The sequence below is a fragment of the Phaethon aethereus genome (assembly GCF_964289735.1).
Source record: "Phaethon aethereus genome assembly, chromosome: 2".
NCBI classification, from domain to species: domain Eukaryota; kingdom Metazoa; phylum Chordata; class Aves; order Phaethontiformes; family Phaethontidae; genus Phaethon; species Phaethon aethereus.
The window spans coordinates 164,154,058-164,177,117 of record NC_138582.1 but is presented as its reverse complement, the minus strand read 5'-3'; the positions used below and the strand labels follow the sequence as shown (position 1 = coordinate 164,177,117).

Below are 23,060 nucleotides of genomic sequence, written 5' to 3'. Positions count from 1 at the left end.
CTGGTGGATATTTTAGGGGAGAGACAATCCTTTGTATTTCACTGAACTCAAAAAAAGTGTCCAAATACTTTACAGACATTTGCCTGAGCTTCTGCACCAAACTTTTTCAATGTCTGGAGAATATTAATTCTCACTTGATGCTACAACATTTTGCCCTTGGTTGAAACTACTGCATTTTACACTTTTCAGAGAGATTAACTGAACATGATGTACTGTGCTAAAACAGATGCACCAAAAAATCCCCCAACGATACAAAAAAAAAAAAGAGATTGAACAGATTTAGATATCATGGTCACCAGCACATTCAACTAGAGTTGAGTAAATGTACACCTCTGGTAAGCCACATATTATCACATAACACTGAAGTATGTGTTAGGAAGAAGAAAACACACTGTTTTAAAGGCCACATAAAAAGAAAATGTGCAGATCCTTTCCAGCCCAGAGACTCTCCACCTCCGGTAAAAGGCAGTCATGGTGAAGTCTGCACTGTTCATAGCTCTGTTTGTCCTCGGAATGGATTTAAAGAGAGGATGACACTTCCATTACTAGGGCTAAACTTTAATTGTACTTAACATTAAATGATATGCTGCAACATAAAGTTTAACCGTTACATGCACATCAACAGTTTTCAAACACAATGCATCATTACATAATTAGTAAGCAGTTGAGCATGCTGACCAATGACATTACAACTGGAACACAAGTCTGACTTGTTTTAAAATTTTGTATGGTTTCTACTGCCACGTTGGTTTTATTCTTAGGAGGTAATCTTGTATTAGCATGGACTATGAACTATGACAAAAAGATCTTTTTCCACTTTAAAATTTTTCATTTCTAGTGCAGAGTTTCCCCTAGCTCTATCATTTCCTTTTACATTTGGTAGCCCTATAGAATGGTATCAAGCATTGCTTACCTGTTCATAACCATTGGTGGCATCCCCATGTTACTCTGTGCCATGACTTTATTGATCCCCTTAAGAGCTACCATTTTTGCTTTCATTATGGGATCAGTAATTGCATCAAAATCTAGGAAAGAAAAAACAGGAAAAGTGAATTACATAGCTGAACATTACAAGTTGTTAACAGGAACCGACTTGTTTAGATCTAGTTTGTGCATTAATCATCAGCAAAACAACATAACAGCATTACTATCTCAACTTGTCTTCTCCACTTCGAAATTCATGGTTAATATGTGGTTTCATATATCCTCAAAGGAAACTTACTCCAGCAGCAACTGTTCTTCTTTTCAGCCACGACACACAAAGAAAAGCAGGTCAGTCTGAGAAGGGCTCTAAACCAAATCTGGTCTATGACCCAACAGGTTAATAAATTCTATTTATAGGTTTAAGAACCAGGAAGACAAGTTGGCAACACTGACACAGCACCACTAACGTCCTAAGAAAACCTGTTTAGTCGCCCTGTGATTACTGGTAGCATTACAGGCAGAAAGGCACACGCTACACACAGCATCTGAAAAGACCATTAATATGGTGAACTCTGCCTCCTTCCGCCGTCTCTCCCATTAGGTGCCCCCCACCGAGCAGGGAGAATGGGAGGAGTACAGAACGGCTGGGGCTGGAAGGGACCTCTGGAGGTTAACGCAGGGTGGTTACAGCACGTTCTAGCCACACTACACAAGCGGAACCGTGATTTAGGGGGTAGGTTAAATTTGTCTTTTGAACAAACAGCCGTGATGGCCAGTGCAGTTACAACTACCACGTTTTTTAAAATTCCCTATTTCATTAAGAACAATGATAGTGATGGTCTCGATCTGAATGCTCCAATGGCTGTGTTATATTAAACTGGAAACTACAGTTTATCTTAAACACTTTTAGTATGTGCAGAATTATTTATAAGGTTTCTATCTATGATATCTTGCCTGGGTTGTGAGTTAGTAATATAGCTTTTAATAATCCCTTTCCTTGAGACACAAAAATGCAAAAAAATGTAATAAAACAACCATAAACAGAAAATGGATAAATCAACTATCAAAAGGTCAGCTATGCACTTGATCATTTAATTTTGTTTACAAAGCGTGCATTTACTCTGTATCACCTATGAGCAATTGAAATATAAAGAGAAGATGTGACAGAGCTGATGTCAGAAAAATTAGCAGTAATGTAGTTACCCTGATCCTGGTAAAATCAGCAGCTGACTTGCCACAGAGTTCAAAATTTCATCTACATGCTCAATTTCCAGACTCCCATTCTACCTACTAGGCAGGTTGTTTTTTGTTACGCCACCTTCAAGCTCCACATATCTACTTGCTTCTTTCAATGGATTATTTAACTACTTATGATTGTATTTTTATGTAACTAACTAGAACACACACACATAGATCACCCACATACCAATATTGGGGAAAAATGGCTCTGAACGTTGGCGAATCATGGCTTGCATCTGTCGCTGCTGCTGCTGCTCCTGCCGTTCCTGATCCAAAAGGTCCTGAAGAAGAAGTGGCTGTTCCTCTAGCAGAAGTGGTCTCTCTCGATTTTGTTGTTGAGCTATTGGTTGAGGGAGCATTATCTGTTGGGGACCAGATATGCCACTAGGACCAGGTCGGTTTGTTACAGCTACAGTTTGATTAGATGCCTGTCCTGTCCCAAAGTTATGATTAGCTGATTGACCCTGAATAAATCCTGTATTTGGTGACCCTTGAGAAAAATTATGGTTTATTCGTGCAACCATGGTCAAATTTGAATTTAAAGTGTTTTCCAAGATCTGTCCACCAGGTGTCATTAGTGTTTGTGGAATACCTGATGCATGGTTCATTTGTGTTGTTGGCAAAGATTGAGATGGAGATCCTTGAGTCCTTGCTTCAGCATTATCAGAACTTTCATTAGCTAGCAAACTTGAGAGGACTGGTGTGGACCCAGAAATACTGCAGGAACTCACTGCTCCTTGAACAGGTACTGGAGCAGATCCCTGAGCATCTGGACTAGGCACAGTTGTTTCTTGACTAGGAACAGCAGTATTTTTATCAGGGAATTCTGGGTTAGCAGGCTGCGCAGCAGCCTTTTCTCCATCCTTTAACTCCACTTCAGCAGCCTGTTGCGTACTTGTGGATTCAGCATTTCCATCACTTTTTTCATTTTCATTCTTCTTTTCCTCCTGAGTATTTGGGGAAAGTACTTCTGTTTTAATTTCATTTTCTGTGGCAGATTTCTTCCGTGGAGACTGGGTCTCAGCAGAAGAAACAGTTCTATCACCGTGTTCTTTCTGTTTTGGTTCTTCTGTCTTGCCCTGGATATCTAGCTTGTCATCAATGGGGACACTAAGATCTAGTTCTTCATTAAACATTCCTTTCTTATCCCCCACATCAAGGTCAGGGTCTGTGTATGCAATTATATCAAATTCTCCAGATCTTAGAAGATCATCAAGGTGAGGATCATTGGTTTCCAAATTATCTAAAGTGTCCAGTTCATCTCCTTTCCCATCCTCTGTGTCTAGATTCAAATTTTCCAGATCCTCATCATCTAAATCCTTGACTTCAACCCCATCAAGGTCTTTCACATCCAAATCTTTTACAGCAGGATCATCAGGATCAAGCTTTTCTTCTAGACCATCACTTGGCTGGTTGGGAACCTGTAAATTTGCAGCATCATCACCTGGTGCAGATGTAGACAAAGATGGTCCCGGGAATGCATCAGCAACTGGTGGATGACTTAGAGAACGTATTACAAGTGCAGGTGGGTTGTCAGGATTGATTTGATCCTGCTGGGATTGTGACATATGCTCCAAACTTGCAGACATCTGCAACTGGTTAGGTATGCCTTGAGAATTATGTCTCAGTGGTTCTGCCTGTCTTGGGCCCGGAAACTCCTGCCTGGGTATAAACCCTGCATGTCGTTGATGTTGTGCTGCTGCATCCATAACATTTGCAGCAGAAGGATTAAAAGGCAGCCTTGGCCTTCCATCAGGAGCTCTGTGACGTAACTCGATAAATGCCTGACCCAATATATTGTGCTGCTGAACTGGAATTCCCTGTGGAGGAAAATGTTGGGAGATCCCAGACGTATTATTTATTTGTGGACTGTTCACTGGCCGAGGCATATCAATAGACAGAGATCTTCTCAGCTGTGGTGGAACTCCAGGGCGCTGCATTGGCTGCTGAGGACCAAGGAAACGTTCTTGACCTGATGGTGGACCGTGGCCACCTCCTGGAAACCCATACCTAAAATAAAGTATGAAGACTAAATAATCTTTGCTTTCCTCAGGACTGCCTAGTCTGGCATATTTGACTAAATAACTATTCACCAAAATGCTTTACATGATGTATTCATTAAGATATTTAAATAAATATTTTGACTAATTATGCTTACATTTAAATGAGCTTTATGACTACAATAAAATAATTGCTTTAATTACGTTTAATGAACAACCTGTTTTCAATTCCAATAATAATAATGGATAGAAATCTATGACAGTAAGAACTATCTTAGTAAATAAATTACATGTTAATGCAACCCAGCGTAAAAAGTAACATTGTGGGGATTTACAAATTACTGAAATAAATCCAAAATATTGATAATAATAATTCCTGAGATGACAATGTATGTAAAACGAATACTAGTATTGAATTCATAGCATTCACTGTAAAAATGGCACAGGCAGAAGTTGACGTAAAATATAAATTATATGTCAATTCATTGTAAATGAAAACAAGAATATTAGTTATTCATTACTAAGACATCAAAGCTGAAGTCAGACCTTTCAGTAAAAAACCAAAGAGGCCCAAAACCAAGATCCCTCTGCTCACATAACTTTCATAAGTATTGCAGTTTCTCCATTTTTATTTCTGACGTATTCTCAATAAAAGACAGTGTAAAACTGTTAGTGTAAAATACACTTTCTAATGTTACAGATGCTTACAGGAAAACTCACCATACATACTGACTTCAGGAAGATTACCAGCTGCTGTAGACAACACAGGTGATTTCTCATCAACGCCCCCACTTTATCTAGCAATTTCTCTAAAAGTAGAACTACCCCTGTAATATCTTGGTTTTCAGAGAACGAAGAGCTTACCTAAGACCATGAGGTCTCATTCCCATGGCATTCATATCGCCTGGGAACTGGGGTCTACTGAACTGCCCATCAGCAGGAAATGGTCCACGTTGGTCTTTTGGGTATACGGTGAACCTTGGCCCACCTGGAGGAACAACAGAGGACCTAATATTCCCAGGATATGGAGGAGGAGGGCGGTTAAAAATTTGATTTAAGTTGTCTTGCTGCCAATGCTGAAGAGGAGTTGCATGGGTAGGAGCTGCTGCATCCTGTAAGGCTTTTTCCTGACGAACCGCATTCTTCTTCTGCTGCTGCTGCTGTAGAATAATTTCACGTAATTTCTGGCGCTGTTTAAAAAAAAACAAAACCAACAAAAAAACCCATTGTGCTTGACACTGCAATTGAATCATAGAATAGTTCATAGAATAATTTTGGTTGGAAGGGACCTTAACTGATACATTTTGAAGTGTTACACACCGCTAGGTTAAACCTTTTGGAGGAAAGAAATTCTTCAATCACTGCAAAAAAATATTATGAACTACCATAATCACCTCAGAAATTAGAAGAGGGATCAAATGGTGCAAGATGCTGGTAAAGCAACTTCATGTCCAGACCTCTGTTAAAGTGTACAGTGTGAAACCATTTTACCTGTTAACATATAAGCAACTCTCTCTTCCTTTTTTTATTCCAATAATGCAGGCCCTTTTACCACATGGAAAAGCATTCTGAGGGAGCAAGGTGAATAGAGGTCCACTGAAGAAAATTCAGCAAGAGGATTACACCAAAGCTGCACAACTTACACTGACTCTGTATGATAGATGCTACCAGTTTTTCTGCTAAATCCACTTCCCATCACTCCTTCCAAACAAAAGACTGAGCAGCTTTCCACAAGTTGGATGTAATTCTATGTCTCAGTAAGAGCTGTTTGCCAAACATTCATTGACAAAAGCGTGGAGTGAATGCGCCTCCAGAAGAGCACTGACCAATGACACGATTCACCTCAACATGTCAGCCAATTGAAAACTTAGACGTCTAGTCCAAGATCTTCGCCTATATCCCCTTTTTCAGTTAGTGAATAAGTCAGTGACAATCAGTTCTACGTCTCATCTACTATAGGATAGAATTAATTCTCCTTTCAAGGTGTTTTTTTCCCTCATACTGTAGGTAAGAGCTATTGCAGAACAATCATCCTCATCTTCAATGGCTTCAAAAATGGCCTTTGCTTCCTTGTTGAATCTTGTCAAACTCCTTAAAAACTACTGATATTTCTGTATTCTATATATTGTGGTTCTATCCAGGAGAACCAAATTAACAAACTAAGCAAAGGAAGCTAATTCTATGTTATATAGTTATGGTTAATGGCAAGAAACTTCAAACATTAACAAGACTGGTGGAAATTCTTCTACTTATGAAATTTTAATACCATCAGTATTAAACGGTATTCTTACCTGTCTTAACTTCTCAGTATCTGCTTGAGACATATTCATGCTATTCTGTGTATCTGTTACTCCTGTAGTGGGTGCCGGGCCAGGAACTTGTGAAACTTTGGGAAATTGTTGTCCTTGAGAACTCATTGGAGAATTTGCAGATGCACTGAAGTTGCCCTCAGATCCAGGTCGTGGCTGTTCAGCAGCATCATGGGCCAACTGACCCGTTCCAAAGGATTCTGGCTGAGGTCTTGGTGTCATCGGTGGCTGATCATATGGGTCACGTGCTGGAGTAGCTGGGCCATGGCTAAATGAATCCGTTATTGCAGGTCCTGCAGGTCTGGGAGTTTGAGAACATGGATCTGATGGCCTCACAAAAGTGCCCTGCAACCTGTTCTGTGGTGTCTGCAGGAAAGGATCTCTACTTGGGATTAGTCCTGGTCTTGTCATTGCAGGTCTGTTAAAACTCTCTGGAACCCCTGGCCTTGGAGTTGCTGGTTGCTGAGAATAAGGATCACTGAGAACTGGCCTTGGTGTTCCAGGAGGTTGGGCATATGGATCCGAATGTCTCTGATTTGCTGGGGACTGAGAAAATAAATCAGCTGGCTGAGCAGGTCTTGGTGTTGGTGGTTGCTGCATATATGGATCAACTGTGGTGGGCCGAGGAGTTCCTGGAGGTTGGGCATAAGGATCAGCAACTGGCCGAGGAGTACCTGGAGGCTGAGAATAAGGGTCCTGAGAAGCTGGCCTTGAAATGGGTCCAGACTGAGGGAAAGAATCACTCTGTTGTCGCACTATCCGGGGTGGATGGGCAAAAGTCTCCTTTATTGCAGGATGGGGAGTAAGGGGAGGCTGGCTGTACGGATCATTAGGCTGATTATGGGAAAAGTTATCCACTGGCCTTGGTGTCAAAGCAGGCCTTTCATACGGATCAACAGAAACGCGCCTTGGTGTAGTTGGCATTGATGTGTATGGATCTTGTGGGGACTGAGGTGGGCGCATAGGAGTCTTGAAAGGTCCAGGGCTACCATCAACAGGAGTAGGAGTAGGAGTCAATGGTGGCCGTGCATACGCATCAGCAGAAGTTACTCTCTGTCTCTGAAATGTATCCGTTCTAGGTGCCGGTTTAGTAAACGGATCACTGCTTCCAGCTGTCAAAGGAACCTTCCCTGACTGTTCCATAACTATGGGTGACCTCGGGATCCCCAATGGTTTGGAGAACTGCTCTGATGCCATGGCAGGCCTGGGTGTGTCTGGTGGCTTTGCATAAGGATCACTGTTACCTGGAGATGAAGAACATGAATCCCTGACTGGTGAAGGCCTGCTTCCTGATGGTTCAGTTACCTGAATGGGCCTAGATATGGATGACTGTGGTGTGCAGGTATCTAATGGCGCAATGGTATTTCTTCTAACAAAGTTTTGGTTAATGGGTGCCGGTCTGGGTGTTCCCACCATTTTAGCATATGGATCCATTGGAGAAGGAGGTCTTGTGTTTGTGGAACCCGGAGAAAACATCTGTTGTGATGATGTCTGAGGAGTCTGAGGCTGAGACAGTGAATCGTGTACTGGGATTCGGGTCGGAGTAGGGGGTGGGGCTTGTGGTTTTAGGAACACATCATCTGAGGATGCTGATGTAGGCGTAGCAGGTAGCTGCTGCTTTGCAAATAGATCCTTATGGAATGTCTGCTGCGCAGGAGACATACTTCCATTGCCAGTCTGTGGCGTTAAGGGGCTCTGGATCCCACTGCTAGGTGTGTCTGAGCCAGACTGGTTCAGAAGCTGTTGTGAACCAAATTGCTGCTGCTGCTGTTGCTGCTGCTGTTGCTGCTGCTCATTTTTCACTTGTTCAAGCTTCTGTGTGGCTTCTATTTTGGCTTGCTGCTTACTTTTTTGACGCATTTGCTGTTTTAAAATTATGAGGAAAGAGGTTACACTCATAAGTCCAGGGTATACAAAATCTTTCTGATGACTGAATCTATAATTAAAACTTCAGGACACATCAAATATGAATTATAAGTGGCAAATTTTACATGTAATGGTAGCAGAGTGTCTAGCTATTTTTTACCTTCAATTACCTTGACATGCACCTTGATTGCCTGGGAAGAAGCATTTCTCAGGTTGCATAAAGAACAGCACTGCTTTCCAACCTTATACTCTGAAGATGAAAGGTTACTGACAGACGCAGCACTGATGTGAGGCAAATGGGGTCCAAGAGTCAACCAACCCAATTTGAAGCAGTGGTCTGCAGGACAAGGGTACTGCAGTACAGGGTATATAAGAACAAACTACTGCACTAGCCAGCCATAGAGAAAAAGAATAACCTATTTCCATAATAGGCAGGATTTAAGAGGCAAAGTTTTCAAACAAAGTTTTCTAACATTTACAAGCAGCTTCTCTTCTGATAGCATCTATTTTCTTCCTACGCAGAATGGGTGACTTTATACCCTTCTACAAAGAAAGATTAAAATTGATTTTACAGCAACAGATTCCAACAATGCAATAAAAAGGCGGAAGACAAAAAATAACAAAACACCCTAAATGCAACACACCTGTCTGAATTTCCATTCCTGCTCATGTTCCGATTCCCTCTGTTTTAATGGATCTTTAAAGAGGTCAGAGTCGATGCGTGAGCTAGGATCAATGCTATCCTGTTGCTGTTGCCTTTTCATGGAGTCATTTGACATCTGTACTTTATTGATGCGCAAAGCAGCTCTATTATCTCTGGCTTTTTGCTGGGAAAAGATTAAAAAAAAAAATGTAGTTAGCCTTATTCTTCTGTGAAGTGTGAACACTGCATCTGTTACTCCTATGAAATCTATCACCAAATTATTTAAACTGCCTGTTTTAATCAGATGCATGCTTGTGAAAACTGAATTATGCACTTTAAAAGGAATTCCAAACTGAAAATACTTCATCTCTATAGAAGTTCTGCATTTAACATACATGGAAAGAACTAAGGAGTTATTAGCAGTAGAGGTTTTCTATACATATGGATTGTCTGTTCAGGTACTGTGCTGTGGCCAGAAAGCATGAATCCCACCAGTTTACTTTTCAAATCACATATTGGTGTGGTCTGCAATCTGAAGACATGAGCACAGCAGATGATGTTTGGATCAATAAAAGGCCACTAATGTAGAGAACTTCAATGACAAGAAAAATACAGTTTACTCCATTAAATAGCCTTCAGAGATCTCAGTCTGTGGTAAGTTAGCAGTATAAACACAGGATATGGGCTTATGGATCAGGAAAAATTGGATGGAAGAACAGCAATTCCTCTTCAATGAGGCATTTTACAGCCATACTGACAGTTTAAAGCATCTAATGGAAGTTTCAAAGAGTCTGTTTTACCAGCAATCTGGTATATGATTCCTTTTCTGAATCAAACCCTCTCACATCTTTTTCACAATTTCATTTGCAGTTGTCAAGTAGGGGTTGCCTAGCAGAAAAGGCTTTAATCCTTCCCCTCCAACAATGGAACAGTGACATGGATGACAACACCAGTGTCGTAGCAGCAGAAAAACTAGTGTCATTTTCCCCAGAAGTGATGGGATTGTGCATACTAAGGAAAGTAAAAAGCCTACAGTGAAAATTTACTAACACTCCTCTGAATTTCATTTCTAAGGTAGCCTTTACTTATCCCCACAGAATCTAAGTCCCTCAGGAGAGGTACCACAGCAGCTTCTTGCATGCACAATGTCAGGAACAGAAGCAACAGCTGAAAGGCAAGAGTACACGGACTGTAACTTCTGTGAGGAAATAACGGCTTCTTGCTATGTAAATACTCATGCACCCTCCTCCCAAACATGAAGGAAGTAATTTATGCAGCTGCTTTTTGGGTATCCTTCAGGAGAATAGGACTGCATTTGTTAAGAACAATGAAAAATAAAAAATCAACAATAGAAATAATTGTAAGGTGATAAATGCCTGGATAAAAATCGACCCATGTAAGTAGATAGTGTCTTATAAATACTACACAGAAGGAATCACCACGATTAAATATAGCACAGACAAGATGACATAGAGGTCCAAAGGTGCTGAAGTTACAGGCCTGAATAAAAAGGAGAATAATGATGATGCCCCAGTGATATGAAGAAGACAATAGTCATCAACATCCATGGTAATCAAATTTTCTTACTATATTAAAAAAGTGCAGGTGGAGGGAGGCTGAGAGACTGCAAACATAACCCTGCAAAATCCACAGAAATCTACAAAGAGAATGATCATCCAATTGCTGTTGTGAAGAAACAAAGAAAACATGAGTACCAGGAGAGAACGGAGATGTGACAGGAAACTAAAAGAAAAGTACATTTGCTAAAAATTTGCTAAACATTCCCCCAATGGCTGGGAAGGTCAAAAAGAATGAATAATACACATTCTGAGATTTGAATGTGGACAGGCTTCAACAAGAGGTTTCAACAAAGCATAAGGGTCACCCTTTGAATGGCAGAAGTTCTACAGAATGGAATCAATGACCACATCACTCCAGACACCTACTACAAATAGGTGTGTTCACTTGACTCAGATATGAAGAAAGGAAATGCTTTTGGGGAAAAAAAATGGAGTCCTTCATGCTCCCCAAAACACGGAAGGTAACAAAAGAGTTTCTACTGCAGAGCAAAAGAAGAGAGTAAGTAGTGAAGGGGAACAGTAAGCCAAGAAAACAGGAGTAAAACAGTATGAGGAAAGTATAGATGTGAGCTCTGACACCTCTGGAACAGTTAGTTCAACAGGCGAGAGACTCCAGCAACTCTAACGGGGCAAAAAAGAGAAGACTGATGAGAAGGGAAGATGAGAAAGAGGAAAGTCACCTAATGATCTGTTATTATCCTTCTGAAGAAACTGGTGACATCCTGTGCAGAAAGAGACAGAGCAAATAAGACTTGGGGCACGAATCAAATGTAGCGAAGAGGCACTGGGAACCACAGATGTTCTCATCTCAGCTGATGTCTTTACATTGCACAACACTAACATAGTTTATTCCAAGGATGAAAAGTAAAGAAAATAGGTAGAAGCATTCAGAGATAGAAGTTAAATTACAAGGGCATTTCTGGGGTAACTTTCACTAACCCTAGAACTTAACATATTAAAAGAAACACATGAAAACTTTATAAATTAAGTGTATGTTTGCTGGCAGTATGCAAATGCAGGTGGTAGTTGTTCTTACCACATATGGAGCCCTCTCCTGTGAGCTTGCTTTCCTCCACAGTTTAGCAATCTGCTTCACTCTTGTAGCCCAGTCTGCAACCAAAAAATGTGTTAATACGCAAGGCTTTGGTAAGTCTATTTTACATTCTTTCAAATCAAGATGAATAAATTGCTACAAAATATTTAACTTTTTTCAGTAAATCATTTACCTGGGAATTCTTCCTTTAGGTTAGGGAAGTTGATATTTGTGTAGAGAACAGGTGCTACTGTTGCCATTTCACCCAAAGCTTCTTCTTTTTCCCACTTAAGAGTGCTTCTTTGAGCATTGGACATTGTATCGCCTTCACCTTCCAAAGGTGGAGCAGCTGGTGCCCACGAGCTGTTTGGATCACTTACTATTGGATTGAATGCTGGATTCTTATCCCTGACAAATCAGAAAAGGGTTTTGTTTTATAGATAGATTGCTCTCAATATAAAAAAAAACCCACACCATAATTAGCAAAGGACTTATTCTTTTTGCTATTTTAGTAGTGAACAGGCTGCAAGAGTAGAGAAGTTTTTGCAGTGGCTGTCAAGAAGTAGTTAAATACTAGTAACAGCACAACATTAATAACACCTCCTCCAAAGTGGTACATGCTAAACTGTGGATATTTTTTACTTCCCATCTTGACTTACCTGGTATCAGTATATGGTTGCTGTGTAATGGGAGAGAAAGTGCCCAGTCCACCTCCAGCAGCCAGAGCTGTATGAGGGAGATGGGGGTTAGGGCCAATCAGACCATTCATAAGGGGCACTCTTGGAAACGCATTCTCTCCTGGAAAAGAAGTAGTTTAAGTTACTGTTTTAAAGGGCAACTCCTTTTAAGGTAGAAATGGAAATTTTCAGTGAAAAAGTGATGCCTCCTCTAATGAAAAATTAATGGCTTTAAAATTTTATACTGCTTATCTTACATTTTTGGAAAAGATTTTACATCATTTTACATTGCTTCCCTACAAGCTTAAGGGGTTCCTTCTGTTGTATCACATCCCTGCACAATTTTTTTTTCCTGTCTGAAAAATCAGTTTTTTAAAATGGATTTCCAAAACTTGCGCAGTAGCCCATTCTACTGTACTGCACTTTATACTGAGGTATATTCTTAAAGGCTAATGGTTTGTCACATTTGTTATATCCAGACCCAAGCAGCAAGCATGGAGAAGGTTGCTTTCACTCCTTGCAGAATTATCATTAGCCAACCTGAATTAAACATCTCCTCTTCTGAGACTTCTGAGCGGTGTACCGCAGGAAGCCTCAATAGCTACTCACTTGCCACGTTGTAACCAACGAAAGAGAGAAATCTAGTCAAACGAGCAGCAACATTTTCTAATTAAATGTCCAGCCTAGCAGTACGAAGGCAGAAAAATTTATTTGATTAGAATATTAGGCAAATGTGTCACAGGCAGATTCATTCCAGCAGATGGTGTTTGCAGATGTTCCCATATAGAATTAACACTGGCCTTTGAATCCCTGTCACTTAAGCGCGGTTATAACTGTTGTCCCAGCATTTTCTTAAAAGCACAGAAGTAGCTCAGGAATTAGAGGCATCTGTAGGACAACACTGTGTCATTCGCTCATGCTTTAGGAGACTACCTTCTGATCTACAGGTTACATACACTATGCAGAAAGTGTAGTTCGGATGAAAGTAACTCAAAATTTAAGAGAATGTGCTTTATTATAACAGTTAAATAGATTGCACATGGTAACTGTGAAGACCTGGCAAACAAACAGGGTGGAGAGTCAGGCCTCTGGTTTGCACAGTAGGATCACATGTCTCTATGAGAAAAGAGCACTAATTTTATCTGAAATTGCCAAAACTTGATGCAAGCTTCCCCGTTACTGAAGCGTTTATCTCACAGAAACATGTGGATCATTATACCGTAACCAAACCAAATTATAAATCTTAAAGTTTGTAACTGTGGCAGTTCCCACAGCGAGAAGTTAAACAATCCTACAAAGCTGAAATGCTGAAGTTATCTCCAAGTACTCAAGTAACTGGGAAATTGGCAAGGATATCTGTATTATATCTTTAAATCACCAAGTTATTTGCTTTAAACGCTCTCTTTTCTAAGACTTTTTGAAGTCTTTCCATTTTATGGAAATTTATCCAACTAGGAAACCAGTCATTTTCCTTCTTATGATTAATGCACTGGTGAAATAAATTTGCATACTGCTTTTTGTAGCACCAGTATAACTGAATAGGCACTCTTTACATGAGCTCAGAGAAAATCCACTAGAGGTGATGTCTGATGAGAAAAGAGTGCATTTCATTATGCTCACACATACTACAGGGGCTGGGGCAGGGGAGGGAAGCTCTACTGGTAAAATAAATAAATAAATAAAATTAATCTGCCCCTCGCTTTCAATGTAAGAGCAAGAATATGCTGTATCAACTCATGATAATTTCAGTAGTAACATAGAAAATAAATTATAATCTCCCAGATACATTTAAACATTACGTAGCCTTCTCTCTATTATTTGGATAGGGCTAGTTATCATGTTAAACTGAATTCTTAAAGGAAATTAAGATGTAGTAAATTACTTTTATACAGACTCTTTCCTTACCCTTGAGGAGGTACTCAAAAGTAATTGAAGAGTAAAGTCAGAAGAGAACACATGCTTTATCACACACAAATTTCAAAAATATTTAAGTGTCAGCTAAAATAAAACCTCCAATATGTCAGAAAAATCTACAACTGTCCCTTTCTATCAGCAAAATTTACGTGCATGTTAATCACATACTCCCTTCAGAACAGTTTTAGAATAGTATTTCATAAATTAACAATGGCAGATTCCACAAATTAACGATAGCAGAAAGTAAGGCGTGTCCTATGTTCACATCAGTATTTAAAAGATGCACAATGCTCCTGACTAGACTGCTGTTTTTAAAAGTAACAAAGGAACATACCTTGACTGTGCAAAGACATAAGTTGTGGTGGAGGTGGAGGCTGTGGCAAAGGAGCCGGCTGCGTGGTTGCTGGACTTAATACAGCTGTGAACAAATCTTCAACATCCTTTCCTCCTAGTTCTGCAAAGACACTGTGCATGAGTTGGCTGGCATTGTTTATAAATTTTATTTTATAAAAGACAACACAGATTAAAGCACATACCTGGGATTTTGTACAATTTGCCAAGAATAGCACCTGGACAAAGTAAAGACAATACAGAATGAGCAACCATCAAATGCTGCAACAAAATTTATAATGCAACCAAGTCCAAATAGGTATGTTACAATACACAGTAATTTGAGGGGAAAAAAAAAAAATTCTACTGAAGTTTTCTAGAAGACCAAGGTCAAGGACAAAAAGATTACCGTCTGTGACCATTTTGTCTAGTTCTGGACTCAGGATACCATCCAACTGTTCTTCACTCAGTGGCCGTGAACTGTGGCTAACATTCGGCTGAGGCAGAGAAGAAGGATCATCAGAGATGGGACCAATATCCAATCCAGCTGAAGGAAGAAAGAATATTAAGTTAGACATAAATAGTAAAATTTATTGGTACAGAAGAAAGAGTTTAAAACTTGTTTGTTTCCTAGAGCTGAGCTATCAGCTAAACCAAGACTTTCTAAGATTCGAAAGGTAAAGCAAATTAAGACATTCATTAGAAAAAGTAAACAGAACTGCCCACTATTTACCTCCAGTTCACTGTTTTGGTTGAGGCATGCTAATTGCCTAGAATGCAACTGGAAGAATGCGAAATTTTTGTTGAAATAAGACTACTGAGTTTAGGTACAGTATGCTTTTGAGTGTATAGTTTTGGGTATATAGGTTCCACTAGAACTATTTTTCACATTTAAAAAACAATCACACCAGTAGTCAGTATGGTTCATCATCATGTACCTTAAGAATCATCACCTCAAATGTTTTTATAATATTACGCTAAATATCTACTGAAGTGTTGTTGAAGTGTAGTCAATATCAAACAAGTGATAGCAGTTTCTGTTTCAAAAACAACTACTGAATATTCTGGGTAACACTGAAGTGATTTGCTTGTACTAGAAAACATACTATATAAATTTCCTAACATCCTTTACAACTCAATAAAGCTCTCAAAAGAGAAAGATCTTTGAAAAAAATTACTACACACTTCAGTATTTAAAATATATTTCAGTATTGGATACCAAAAAACCCCAAATTTAAAATAATGAAACATGCCGTTCTAATTATTGTCGACCTGTGTTTTACATAAAGTGATGAATCATCATCCAGTGGAAACAAAAAGAGTTGATGCTGACCACTTTACTCATGCTTTAATATATTCACATTGTTAGAACGCTTTTAATTTACAAAAGATACCACTATGATAAAGACTACACACTACTACTAGAAGTAATTTTAAAATTAAGTGACAGCAAGAAGGTGCATGGTTTTGTATCATGAAACACAACAATTCAGGAAGGTTTTTAAAAACTGTAAGCAAAACTTTATGCAGTATTCTTAAAGGCAAAGTGCAGAGTTTACAGGTTAGACTCAAACACCACAGAAAGAGTGGAAAATGAATTAGTGACACAGTAAAAGAGTACTAGTTTCTACACATGCAGTTCTTTCAGCTAAAACCACTAGGAAAGATGACTACTTCTAACCATGGATCATCCATTGTTTAGTTTCTTACCAAATGGGGAGGGTGAGTTCTCAACCTGGAAAGTGCATAAATCAAGACCTACAGGACCCAAACCAGATAAAATGGATGATTATAACACAAAAACAAAAACAAAAAAAGAGTAAAGAAAAAGCTGCATGCTGAAAAAAGCTACGCAGGTATGATAGATAACAGCAGCTATATTTTATTCTCTTAAGCAGCAAAGCAAAGAGCCAAGTAAAACAAAGTGTTGAAAAGGTTGGGGATTTTTTTGGTAGAAGACAACAAAATCATCTCCAACCAAGGTATTCTTCAGATATGAAAATCACATCTGAAATCACCTAGAACGTAACCTATATACACAATACAACAAATACATCTATTAACAAAAAGAGAAAAAAAAAACCAAATACTGGAGAGACCACATAAACATACATACCTGAATGATCTCCAGACTTTACCAAATCATCAGAAAGTATTCCAAGAATATCATCATCAGTATTTAAGACCTCAGAAAGATCGGCTAAAGGATCATCGGTGCTACCTGTGTAAGATGCAATAAATAAAATCAACCAGTCATGGCATTTATACATGAGTCTGGTGATGTACTATAGCTTGAGCTATAAACTCAAATACGGATTTACCAGCTATAAGGGCCTTCTATAGTGTGTTATGCTGTGAGAGGGAAAGGCTGTGCTGACTAGTCATCCCCTCCCATTCAGTAGTGTGGCCACCTTCAGATGTTTACATTGTTTAGTATTTTCTCCAATACAGTAGAAGCGATAATGTAATCAGTCATGTGGAAGAAAGACTGGATGATTTTAGGGGGGAAAAAACCCAAGATCTAATGAGAACTTGCAACTTCTAAGACACAAAGGCCTATCAATATAGAAGTCAAAAAATAAATTTTATAAAGGACAGAGCTTACAGCAAATCAACAGAGGTATTTGAAAGAAAAAAAAAAAGGTAAGAAAGTGATCAGTTACTTCTCTTACCACCACTATCTTTCTCAAGACTACGGAGCAACCAGTTACTACGCCCTGATAGGGAAGTAAAACGTAAAAGCAAGCAGTAGTAAGTAAATGCAAATTGGAGATGCTATTTTTAAGATCAGAAGAAAACCTGAAAAAGTGAGAACAGCCAGAGGTAGAAATGTCATGTTTGTTTGTTTTCTAGGAAAAACTGGCCTACTCCTAGCAATAAATTATTTAACACAAAATAATAAATTCTGGATATTATTATCTTCTTGACATTCAATTCATTAGAGAAAAATGACTCCAAATGGCTAATCTGGTTTTACTAACTAGTTTTTTTAGGACTATTACAGATGTGCAACATTTGAAGAAAATTGTTTAATAAATAAATAGAACTTGAGAAAAATATTTTTCAGAAAAACTGTAGACTACCATGACTACATAAGCAATCATTGCCAGACCACTGAGACATGAAGAGATGGTAAAATATACAAATACACATATAATTAAACAAAGAAAAGGGATTAATACAAATCATATAACGTACAATGCGGAAAACAAATATGGGCAGGTTGAAGAAGGACCAGAAAGTTAAAGAGCAAACATATTTCGTAGATATACAGGTTATTCTTCCCACTGTTAGAACCCAACTGCTCCAGGAAGGTATTTCTACCTTAATTCACAGGCCTGGTGCCAAGGATTTATTTATATCATGAGGCTAAATTTTACAGTCAGTTAAATGTCTCTTCTGCTGTTTTTCAGAGACAACCCTTTTCCCTTCTACCATTCCTGAAAGGCAAAATAAAAATGATTCTTCTTCACTTTACTATTTTTTTTCTTCTTTATTTTTATCCATTGTAGTGCAGTCAAGATGACACCATCCTAATTAAATCATGTTTTACGTTTGCCACTCAACTAGGTGGATCAATGTGCAGACCAGTCCATTTACTCGTGCATAAAGAACACGGCTCCTCCTGACATGGGGATAAGTATTTAAAAGTGCCGCAAAACCACATTGCTTTGTAGGTATAGTTATTTTGTGTACCTTGATTCTTGGGTTTTGGTTTGGGTTTTTTGGTTTTTTTGGGGGGGTGTGTGGTGTGGTGTTTAGATACTTGTTTTCCTTCTGGCAATTTGGTCTAATACCAATTAGGCAAGTAACTAACTAACACCAGGCACTGCAAGGTGATGTTAATTATTTCAGCTGGCTGGCAGACGAAGGATTGACTTTAGCTGTTCTTAAACTTTCCTCAATTCCTACTGAAAGGCAGGTAAGTATCAGGGAGAAAACAGCCCTTATGAAGGAAGCACTGAGACTGTATTAGCAGCCTTTAATTCTTCTGTAGTATTTTAGTATTTTATGTTACGGTGTTTTTCTCCACAGCCCTTAGTAACGTGCTTGGGAACAGTCCTTAAAAATTCAGCTTTTAATTTGAATATAAATATATGGAGTAAGTAGCTAGGAAGAGCTCAGGTGGAAAGATATAACTGAAGAGTTTACCACCCATAGCTACCACTGGGTTGCGAATAAATTCAGGCTTCAAATTAGACGCCTCATAACTATTAAGGCAATCAGATTCTGTAATGGCCTTCCAACAAGATTAGTAGGTTGGAAAAAAGCTCCCTTCTTTTCAAAATGGAGTTTGTTAAATCTATACAAAAACCTGAGTGTTGGTGATAGCAGAAGGCTAGACTCTACAATCCATAAGTCTCATATAAGACATCTAATCTAAAGTGTATTTTTACATTTTTCTTCTATTTTTCCTCATTTTAATTCCATGTGTGATAAATATTATCTTGGAAACAATCACTTTAGTCAGCTGCTGCAGACCAGAATCAATAGCTGGCTGACATCTGCTGCCCAACAAGTAAGTCAATACTGCTCATTAATTTGACTCTTTCAGAATGGAGATGAAAACTAAGACAAAGCAAAAAGGAAAATAATTTGCTTCTAATGTTGGATGTCTAAGAGAGCTCAGTTCTACTGCTATCTCATGATCCCGATTCCTCCAATGCATTTACTTTTAGTTACTTATGAAGTTCGAAAAGAATAAAAAAAACTCTCCCAAGGCTGCAGTCACCCTAAGATGTTTAATCACGCAGTAACGTATCTAGTTATAAAATGTGCCAGCAGCATTTGAATCAGTTGCACAGAAACTCAGATGACTCCTCTCCATTTGTCTAGGAAGAATTCTTTAGCATTCTCTGGAGACCCTACTTGAACAGATGACTTTTTCAGCATGCCTAGAAAAAATACACTTGAATTTAAGCTATTTCAAACTAAAGGCAAGATCACATTGCCAGAGCCTTCACAGAACACACCTCACCAAGTGGCCTATTTTTCATCAGAGACACACAGATCAAGAAATTTGAGAGAGATGCAGACAGTCCTCAGACCCCAGTCACCACCTTCAACTTTACCCATGAACAGCCAGGGAGACTCTGAAGACCTGGTGCTCTGTGTTCCCAGTGAGCAAGCCTTCGCACTCTGCTCTAGCACTGTCTTGGAAATGATTTTAAGGGTTGGTCCCACGCAGAACACACTGCACAGTGCACCACACATTATAAAACCACAGGAAAGGTGAGTCTTGTAACTGTAACTGAAAACAAAATCTGCAACCTGTTTGCCAGACAGCAATCAGGACTGGGAGCCTGAAGATCACTTCACTAATAGCTACTAGAAATTAATAGTAAACAAAGGACTCCAAAAAAACTCTTCTGGCCGGTTCTGCCAATCCCCATCACTACTGCAACCTTGCCTAGCAAAAGCTTCAGCTACCCTTAACCAAGCTCTAAGAATAAAAAGTCATAGAACATGTCAATGAAATGCAGTCAGTTCATGAGCAGACTGAACACATAACTGCTCAAGTCCCTAGGAGTCCCACACACATGTTGAAAAGCAAAGCAGATAAAACAACTTCCTCTTTAGATGCTTGAGACCTCTCTGGAAGATGAACAAGTGTATCTAACCCTTAATCCTGGGATTAAACAAGTGGAGTTTCCAAAGGAAGAACATTTTCCTTATGGAAAAGACCTATCTAGTTAAGCAAGGACTCTCACAGGAGTCAGCAATCCTTGTGACAAAGTGGCACTGTAGGAAAATAACAACATCCGTATCAATACGGTTCTACAGGCTCCCACTGCAGTGAATAACCCAGTTCACGTTGTTCCTGCTCCTGTATCGAAATGACAAAAATACCACAGGTGCTCTCGGACACTGTTCTCACCTCCAGCTCCTCTGCAACACCAGCCAGAAGGGAAGAGGTGACTGTTGCTTGCGCAGCAGTTAGCCTATTTACCAGGGTCTCCACCACTCAAATTGAATCTGGCTCGCTCTCACGTGTGGATGCTATTGTGGAAATAACTGCCTCCCACAAAGTCACAGTGAAAGAGTTAAGAAAAATTGCACTGGAACTGATCAATACTGGCAGATGACTTCACCCACTGGCGCTCCAACTACAACAAACAGCTCCGTCTGGACACAATTTTGGCTGGAAATCTTAACAGTTGAGAGACAATTGTTGAGAACATTCCTATGGCCAGAAAGTACTGTCTCTCGTATACAAAATGGGAAAGACAGTAGGTTATCCACTAGAACAGTTGCTGGGGATTTATTTATTTTTCAAAAGCCACCTCATGATTTATTTCTGAATAAAAAGAAGAGGAAATGACAAAGTTTTACAACTTTGCTTATTCATAAATAACAGGTTTTTAAAAAATTCCTTTCAAACTTTGTAAAAATTGAACATTAAATTAACATCGAGTTCATTAATTTCTAAAACCTTTTACTACCATAATACACGAACATTAGTGACTTTAATCTTGCAGTTGAAAAGGCCAGCAAAGACTCCTGGATCTGTATTTCTCTGGCTTCTAAAGAATGCTGGGGTGAAAAAAGTCTATGTGAGCGTATCTTCTTGTAGTGTTGGAACCAATGAAATATAGACCTTGAAACACTCCATTTGCAGCGGTTTCCCCTTCAGGGGAAGTTAGCTTTTGCATTCTCTGTTACTCACAATTTCAACTGGGTAACAATCAGCGTTTAATTACAATGTAGGCTTTTGCTTTTCATTTAGCAGATTTTCACCAAGTAACAATCACAAATAAGCAAGCTCTCTTCAAATGACTCTCTGGACACGGGAAACTATCTCTATGTCTGTAAACAATTTTAGATGGAAAAATTTGTGAGGACGAGCTGACACAAGCCACAAATTAACTAATATACACAAGAAATAGTAACAGTAATTTTTTAGAAATACAGAATAGTAAGACACCTCTAACTAACAGCACACACTACAAGATACAGAGAAAAAATAATTCGGAGGGGACAGTAAGGTTTTTGCTTTTAATTGCTCCTTCATGTGAAGCTGCCCTTTCAGCAGCACTTTACAACTCTCTATTTGCAAAACTCTCAGCAGTATTTTCCGTAAGGTTTTGCAACAGCAAAAGCAAAAGATTACCTAGGGGCTACAAATTGTACCTGGAAAGGGCACTCATGTTCAGAAAGGAAATGGTGCACCAAAAATTCCGAAGACACTGGTAACCTAAAATAATCTAAAACATTGAAGAAAATAAAAGTTGGATGATATTAATCCAATTGATATTCACTAGATTACTAAAAATACCTTTTAATTGGATTATTTTTGTCTTCTTCTGTAATGGATCTGTTCACAGAATTCCTACACAGAATTCATTTTCATGGATTTTATAGACGTGGATGTTACAGTAAAGATCTGCATTAAGTGCCAATTGTTGTGCCATCCACTGCTCTTTCTGAACAGCTGAAGTCCTGGACCTGAATATCAATGATTATCAATGTAACTTAACCTCACAAGGACAGTTAACATACAGAATGTTGAAAAATACATCAGATAAACGTTGTGAGAAAAGTGGAAAAGCTCCAGGTGCAACAACAAAAATCAAACTACTGAATTATCACTAACTTTAGCTTTGTATACCTTGAGGTCCCAGTTTTGCCTGAGCTGGCGTGGAAGTTGAGCTAAGAAGGGGGTCAGATGAAGGATCCAGGAAATTTGTGGTCAGATTTGTTTTACATGAGAGTGGAAATGATTCTTCAGGTAAATTATCTAGGCTCATCTTGTTTTGTCTACTGGTATCTAGTAGATCTTTCCCAAAGAAAGCTTCCTGCAAAGAAGACAAAATGATTCAAAGTAGGAAGAACACTGTATCTATTGAAAAAGTTGGGTAAATGGCAAAGTTAAAATTAAAAGCCAATGGTAACAAGAAATACAAAAAAATAGTCTCTGTCTCACATGCCTTCCAGTATCTCTTCCAGGTTATGAAGCGTGGATATGGTGGATACAACTAACTGAGGTAGCTACATTATTAGTATTTTATGATTAAATTCACACCTTAAATTATACAGAAAAACTATAGTCTTGCTACGTGTATGTGGCACAGACAGCGTACCAATACAGTGTTGTCATGTATCACAAGTTCTTCAGTATTTAAATTTCTTCTCCTTGCACAAAAAGGACAGCTGAAGAAAGGGAATACTAATGAGCAACTTGATCAAGGCCACACAAGAAGTTTATGAAAAACATGGAAGCGCACCGTGGTCCAAATTCTAGAACAATCATACACTGCATTTCAGTTAGCAGAAAATCATCCTGATGTCAAACTGCAGTAATAAAACACCTAACGCTGTTTAACTTATATTAGTATCTTTTAAAATATTATGTAACAGCTCTCACCTAAGCCTGAGTACTCAGTAATTTGACAACAACCTATCAAATGTTCAAGCCAATTTTTATTAATTATGTAACAACTTTTTCAGTTCATATAGTCTTTAAAATCTTGATTTAGGATACAGCTGCTAAAAATAAAGTTACAGATAGATTTCTCAGTATCAGTTATTCCTGCACGAACAAAAA

The 23,060-nt window shown here is 38.8% G+C and overlaps 1 protein-coding gene across 1 annotated transcript in view; it reads right to left on the bottom strand.

The window, feature by feature from the left end:
• Nucleotides 1-23,060, bottom strand: part of KMT2C (lysine methyltransferase 2C) — a gene marked incomplete at its 5' end in the record, with an annotated part of 201,819 nt that overhangs the window by 23,767 nt on the left and 154,992 nt on the right. Inside the window, 14 exon segments of the mRNA XM_081996665.1 lie at nt 914-1,025; nt 2,351-4,173; nt 5,028-5,353; nt 6,455-8,335; nt 8,983-9,165; nt 11,598-11,671; nt 11,788-12,002; nt 12,254-12,392; nt 14,520-14,639; nt 14,722-14,754; nt 14,925-15,062; nt 16,226-16,273; nt 16,632-16,736; nt 22,125-22,311. Of these exon segments, the coding sequence (XP_081852791.1) occupies nt 914-1,025; nt 2,351-4,173; nt 5,028-5,353; nt 6,455-8,335; nt 8,983-9,165; nt 11,598-11,671; nt 11,788-12,002; nt 12,254-12,392; nt 14,520-14,639; nt 14,722-14,754; nt 14,925-15,062; nt 16,226-16,273; nt 16,632-16,736; nt 22,125-22,311 (5,384 nt within the window).